Source organism: Ipomoea nil, unplaced genomic scaffold (genome assembly GCF_001879475.1).
Source record: "Ipomoea nil cultivar Tokyo-kokei standard unplaced genomic scaffold, Asagao_1.1 scaffold0873, whole genome shotgun sequence".
Lineage (NCBI taxonomy): Eukaryota > Viridiplantae > Streptophyta > Magnoliopsida > Solanales > Convolvulaceae > Ipomoea > Ipomoea nil.
The window spans coordinates 1,944,726-1,951,910 of record NW_017617301.1 but is presented as its reverse complement, the minus strand read 5'-3'; the positions used below and the strand labels follow the sequence as shown (position 1 = coordinate 1,951,910).

The 7,185-nt window shown below is 39.0% G+C and overlaps 1 protein-coding gene across 1 annotated transcript; it reads left to right on the top strand.

Annotated features, from left to right (window-relative positions):
- Positions 1–841: 841 nt before the first annotated feature.
- Positions 842–6,654, top strand: LOC109178862. Its single transcript, XM_019328413.1, has 4 exons — positions 842–1,683; positions 2,056–2,116; positions 2,158–3,301; positions 6,542–6,654. Exons 1-4 carry the CDS (start codon positions 842–844, stop codon positions 6,652–6,654), a joined length of 2,160 nt encoding a protein of 719 aa, XP_019183958.1.
- Positions 6,655–7,185: the final 531 nt, after the last annotated feature.

The following is a 7,185-nucleotide window of genomic DNA, read 5'->3' as shown; positions in this document are numbered from 1 at the left end:
AGATCTAGAGCGTAGATTAGCTAGTTTCCCTTTCGGCCTGCGTGCCATACTTATGTATTGACATCATTGAGGATTTTAGTTAGTTAGCCTATGCACCTGGGTTCTCTAGCTCAGGTGTAGCATAACACCCCATACTTTTATACTGAATTTCGGGATTTAATGAGGAATTACCTTTATTATATAAGTTTTAAAAGTTTCAAAATTTGGGGGTGTTACAGTTGGTATCAGAGCGTAAGTTTGACCCTAGGATAAGACTCTTAAGACTAGACCTTAGGACATTAGGCTTGAACTCTAGGTACTTAGGAACATAGAACTCAGGAATCTTAGGACGCGCGGTGAGATTGTGAAACCTACACATAACCCCACCTCACTTTATCCCTCCCTAACTTAAAAGAACTCCCCATACGCTTACCACACCAAGGTAAGGGTGCAGCGCACTGACTCATCATTACAATAAATATTGGCCCTGAAAACCAGCAGCATGGCGCCAACAAGAAGTCAGTCAAGGATCCCCAACTCCTCGAAGAATGGATCCAAACCTTCAACAAAATCCTCGGGTTAGTGGAATGCCCAGAGGAACGCCGTCGGGATTTAATGAGGAATTACCTTTATTATATAAGTTTTAAAAGTTTCAAAATTTGGGGGTGTTACAGATCTAGGTGCCAGTATTAACCTTATGCCTTTAATGCTTTTCAATAAGTTAGAAATAGCTGAAATGAAGCCAACAACAATCTCTCTTCAACTTGCTGATAGATCAGTCTAGTACCCGCTTGGAGTAGTAGAGGATATATTGTTAAAAGTTGGTAAATTTTATTTTCCTGCTGATTTTATGATTCTTGATATGGGTAGTGATACAAATACATCTCTTATACTTGGTAGACCATATTTGTTAACAGGAGGAGTAATAATAGATATGCCTTTAGGCAAATTGATTTTTAGAGTAGGAACAGAAAAAGAGGAATTCTCTATCTCTAAAGGTGTTAAGTTCCCATCTTTTGATGAATCATGTCTTGTTGTTGATGTTATTGATGACCTTGCAAAAGAAACATTTGTTAAGCATTCATTTAGTGAACCGTTGGAAGCATGTCTTGCACTTAGTATAAAAATGGAAGAAAAGGAATCTAATTTTGTTGAGTCTTTGATGAGGTTAGAAGGTCAGGGTTATTTGCCTACACATCTTAGTAGGAAATATGAAGATTTAGGTAGTGGCAACCCTTTTCCACTCCCTTCTAATGAAACACCACCTCTATTTGAAATTAAACCACTTCCATCACATCTGATATATGTTTTCTTGGGTGTAAATGATACTTTTCCTATGATTGTTTATGCTGATTTGCTTCCTGCAGAAGTAGAAAAATTGATGAGAATATTGAGGCAATTTAAGATTGCCTTCGGGTGGTCTATTGCTGATGTTAAGGGGATTAGTCCCTCAATTTGTATGCACAGGATATTGATGGAAGAAAATCATACCCCAAGGGTGGAAAGTCAAAGGCGCCTTAATCCTAACATGACAGAAGTCGTACGTGCTGAAATTCACAAGCTTATTGATGCAGGTATTATCTATCCCATTTCTGATAGTGCATGGGTTAGTCTTGTACATGTTGTTCCTAAAAAGGGAGGTATCACTGTTCTTAAAAATGATAAAGATGAGTTGATTCCTACTAAACTGTCACAACTTGGAGAGTATGTATAGACTATAGGAAGCTAAATGCAGCTACCCGTAAAGACCATTTTCATTTACCTTTTGTTGACCAGATGTTAGAACGGTTAGCTGGGTATGCATACTATTGTTTTTTAGATGGCTATTCAGGTTATTTTCAAATTCCCATTGCCCCCGAGGACCAGGAAAATACTACATTTATTTGTCCATATGGTACTTTTGCATATAGAAGGATGCCATTTGGTTTATGCAATGCACTTGCTACATTTCAATGATGTATGATGACAATCTTTTCTGATATGGTTAAGGATATAATTGAGATTTTTATGGATAATTTTTCAGTAGTTGGTTCCTCTTTTGATACTTGTCTAGCTAACTTGAGTCGTGTTTTACAGCGTTGTGAAGAGACAAATCTTGTGCTTAATTGGGAAAAATGCCATTTTATGGTACCTGAAGGTATTGTGTTAGATCATAAAGTTTCATCTAAAGGGATATAGGTATACTTTTCTAAAGTTAAGGTTATTGAAAAGTTGCTCCCCCCTTCTTCGGTAAGAGCTATTAGAAGTTTTCTAGGCCATGCTGGTTTTTATAGGAGGTTCATTAAAGATTTTGCTAAGATTGTAAAACCTCTTTGCAATTTGTTGGTTAAAGATGTCCCTTTTGTGTTTGATGATGCATGTTCAAAGGCATTCAATAGCCTTAAACAAGCTTTAATTTCAGTCCCCATTATGGTTGCACCTAATTGGACTTTACCTTTTGAACTTATGTGTGATGCTAGTAATTTTGCATTAGGTGCTGTTTTGGGACAAAGAAGAAATAAAAAGTTGCCTGTGATTTCTTATGCAAGCAAAGTATTAAATGATGCTGAAAATAATTATGCAACTACTGAAAAAGAATTTTTTGCCGTTGTTTTTGCTCTTAACAAATTTTTCTTTTATCTTGTTGGATCAAAGGTAATTGTCTACACAAATCATTCACCCATTAAATATTTGTTTCTTAAAAAGGATTCCAAACCTAGATTGATCCGTTGGGTTTTGTTATTGCAAGAATTTGACTTGAAAATTAGAGATAAGAAAGGAACTGAAAACTTAGTGGCTGAACACTTGGCAGGGTTGGAACATATGGAAAAATCTGATGTTGAGGAGTCCATAAATGATGAGTTCCCTGATGAAAGACTATGGTTTATTAAAGATAATGTTGTACCTTGGTTTGCTGATTTTGTTAACTTCCTGGTTGGTAACATTATTCCACATGATTTTAATACTTACCAGAAAAAGAAGTTTTTTTCAGAAATCAAGCACTATTTTTGGGATGAACCGTTGCTTTTCAGGAGATGTGCTGATGGGATTGTTAGGCGATATGTACCTGAAGAGGAGATGGTCCAAATACTCTATCACTGTCACTCTTCTCCATATGGTGGACACCATGGAGGTAACAAAACTGCTGCTAAAGTCTTACAAAGTGGTTTTTATTGGCCAACTTTGTTCAAGGATGCACAGGGCTACGTCATGGCATGCGATAGATGCCAACGTACAAGTACAATTGGAAGGAGACATGAAATGCCTCAACATGGAATCTTTGAGGTAGAACTTTTTGATGTTTGGGATTTAGATTTTATGGGACCTTTTCCACCTTCTCATGGTAAGTCTTATATATTGGTAGTTGTTGATTATGTCTCCAAATGGGTAGAGGCAATTGCATTGCCTAATAACACTGCTAGTAGTGTAATTAAAGTCATTAAATATCTTTTCTCACATTAAAGTGTTCCTAGAGCTTTTATATGTGACAGTGGAGTGCATTTTAAGAACTCACAATTTAAAGCTTTGTTGTTTAAATACGGTTGTCATCTCAAGCACGGGACCACATACCATCCTCAGTCAAGTGATCAAGTAGAGGTTTCTAACCGTGAACTTAAGAGAATTTTGGAAAAAACAGTTACTTCATCTAGGAATGATTGGTATTTGAAATTGCTTGATGCATTATGGGCATACAGAAGGACCTAAAAATCCAAAATCCCGCCTAGGCACCGAGTAATCGGCGCCTAGGCACTAGGCGCCCCTAGGCCGTGGCGATTTCCCTCCTAGGCTCCCGCCTAGGAAACCGGCCGCCTAGGCGCCGGCCTAGCGCCTAATTCGGCCGCCTAGCGCCTAACTCGGCCGATTACGCCGAGTTAACTCGTCAATTTCTGTCGAGTTAGCTGAGTTAACCTGACCGACTCGACCTTGCTAATTTTTTTCATTTATATATATATATATATATATATGTATGTATAATATGACATATATGCACCTACACACGTGCACTGTTTTTCTTTTTTTAAATTAGCCGCCTAGGCTGTCTAGGCGCTAGGCGCTACTCTACCGCCCAACTAGCGCCTAGCGCCTATTTCAACCATGCCTACAAGACACCCTTAGGCATGTCGCCTTATAGGCTAGTTTATGGTAAATAATGTCATCTTGCTGTTCAATTAGATCATCGTTCTTATTGGGCAGTTAAAACTTTGAATTTTTATTTGAAAGTTGCAGGTGAGAAACGATTACTACAGTTGAATGAGTTGGATGATATACGTCGTGAATCCTATGAAAATGCACACATTTACAAAGAAAGGACCAAAGCGTGGCATGATAAAAGGATCTTGAGACGAGAGTTTGAAGTTGGGCAATGTAACACCCCGTGTTACGGCCTTCAATCCCGGATTAATTATTTAATTAATCCCGTTAATAATAATTAAATATGATTTAATTCGGTTAGGTTTCCCTTTAATTAATCAATAAAGGTCCACCATGAACCGTGGACCATGGCCTAAATTAGAGTCTTAAGCCTATTAGGAATAAAGAAAGTAAACCTTTTACCACAATAATCTCCCACTACACAAGAAGTTCCAAGAATCCCCTTAGGAGAAATCAAGAAAGAAGAAAGCTTAAAGAAAGACCCTTCATAGCCAAGGAATTAATTAAGGCTAAGAGGTATCCCATGTCTCAACAAAACCTATTTTCATAGCAATGATTCCCCCCTTAGGATTTCCCCATATTCTTGTGTGTTGATGATTCGTTATATTGATCTTCATAATTGGTGTTATGATTCCATGGGTGATCTTGATAATCTTGATGATAAGTGTTTCTTGATGATTATATGGTGTTCTTGATGTTCTTGATGATTGTGTGATGTTCTTAATGTTTATGTGATATTCTTACCGAATCTTGATATTAGAAGATGAATTGTGTTCTTGTTGATTTAAAAGTGATTAGAACCCTAGGTTGTATCGTGGAACTCGTATTGTGTTATTCTTGATGTATTGGGTGGGAATTCGCATGTTTGGGTATTAATTATGTTTAGAAAAGCATGATAGGTTATGTGCCATATGTTTCTTGCTTTTGATCCGTAAATTGTCTACGTGTTGTTATCCATTGCGTTTGAAAGTGTCTAAGCATGGTCTCGGGTTCCACAAAGGTTCCCGGGGCGTTTGTGGGATGAAAGAGTCAGTGGGGGGTAGGGGACCCGCCACCTACCCGCGGCCAATTTGGACGACGCCGGCAGCGGGCAGCCGGCGGGTGACCCCTCACCCACCGGTTACCCGCTGGAAAATACCCCACCTTGGGTTTTTGGCTTCCCCGTTTGATGTTCCCCCGACCCCCGTGGTGCCCCAACGGACTTCGTCTATCGTGCCTGTGTCTAGTTTGATATTTCGGGTACCGTTCGTAGGTTGTATGAGTCTTATATATTGCATGCTACTTGAATCGGTATCCCGTTGACCTAGATGGAAGAAGTATGAACCCCTTAGGATTATTCTTAGTATGTGAAGGATCACGCATAGGTTTCGTTATACGTTTTCTCCCCCGTCCCAATGTGTAATGTGGGTTGCATGTGCTTGCTATGTGTTATGTGTGTGTGATACCCCAATTCGGTTGCGATCGGATTGGTTATTCCTGAGCTGCGGTTCAGAAGCTGGCTGCGGTCAGATTTACACTCTTGGGCTGTGGTCAACCGTTTGGTTGCGATCAAACGTTTCTACATGAGCTGCGGTTCATATTTCCTGGCCGCTGTCAGATGACTACTCTTGGGCTGCGGTTCATTGTTTGGTTGTGATCAAACATTATGATGAGCTGCGGTTCATCGGTCGGTTGCGATCGACCCCTCCGTGTTGCGATACGGGGCAGGGTGCTGCAGGGCCGTGTCAGAGCTATATGCGCTGACCCTCATGTATGGGCATGCGATTGGTCCTGTGGCGCCAACAAAGTGTGCTTATGTGATGTGATATGGATGATTTGTTGTTATGAGTGTTTTGAGAACGTGATACTACGATTTATGCTAGCAAATTGTATATGCTTGGTTATGTGCTTATCTCTATTTGCCAAGTCTGTTCCCTACGTTTGTAAACTGTATATGCTTGGTATAACTATTGGCTGTGCTTATCTCTGTCTGTCGAGTCTATCCCTATTTTAAAAGCTAGAGTCTCTTAGGATAAAACTTCATGCTTCAAAATGGTTTTCGTATATCTATATATATATATGCTTATATGCATTGTATTTCAACGCGTTGGAGTGGGTTACCAGCATCTCTCGCTGAACAGATATATTTGGCTTTCAGGCACTGATGAGTAGACACTGGAGCGCGCTAGAGATTCGAGGCGTAGTGTAGATAGTTTTCCTTTCGGCCTGCGTGCCATTGACATTATTAAGGAATTTAGTTAGTTAGCTTGTGCATCTGAGTTCTCCAGCTCAGGTGTGGCATAGCACCCCATACTCTTATGTTTAGCAATGCTCTGTTTGGGATTTAATAAGAGAATACCTTTATTATATAAGTCTTTAAAAAGTTTAAAAATTTCGGGGTGTTACAGGCAAACACTTTTATTATTTAACTCACGCTTTAAACTTTTTCCAGGGAAATTGAAGTCTAGATGGTCAGGTCCTTTTGTGGTCACTAAACCTCATTCCAATGGGGCCATAGAGATTGAAGGAGATGAGAAGAGCCCTTTAATAGTCAATGGGCAATGACTCAAGCATTACAAAGATGGGGAAAATGTGGCTTATTTTGACACGATTAATTTCCACACCGAATGAATTGACAAATAACAGGGGAGTTTCCTATTTATTTCATATTCTCGCACCTACGTTTATATTTAACATTGAGGACAATGTTGAGTTTGAGTGAGGGGAAGGGAAAGTTTAGGAGGTATTTTCTGCAAGTTCTAAGCAAAATAGACAAAATATAAAAAAAATTCTGCATTTTCTACACTAATTTTCTACATTTTCCTGGAATTTTCTACATCGTTCCCTTCATTTTTTTGCACTTTTTCAGCAAAATAAAGTTTTTTAAAAAAATACAATCTAATGACTATGTTGATTGGGAGATAAGTTCTAGTTTTTTGGGAGTGCATAATATCAATGAATGTGTTTGGCTATATGTATGCTAGCATAGAGTTGGTAGTCGAATTCTGTCACACCATGAGCTTTTGAGCCTAGAGGTTGTCCACTGCAACTTATTTTCATTATGAGTGTTTGTTTGCCCTCTTTGATTGTGTTACT

Bases quoted from the DNA above. Each gene is read 5' to 3' on its own strand.
- LOC109178862 (XM_019328413.1), top strand. From the start codon at position 842: ATGGGTAGTGATACAAATACATCTCTTATACTTGGTAGACCATATTTG. The intron at 1,684-2,055 runs GTATGTATAGAC...CGTGTTTTACAG, and splicing joins AAACTGTCACAACTTGGAGA to CGTTGTGAAGAGACAAATCT. The intron at 3,302-6,541 runs GTAAGTCTTATA...AACTTTTTCCAG, and splicing joins ACCTTTTCCACCTTCTCATG to GGAAATTGAAGTCTAGATGG.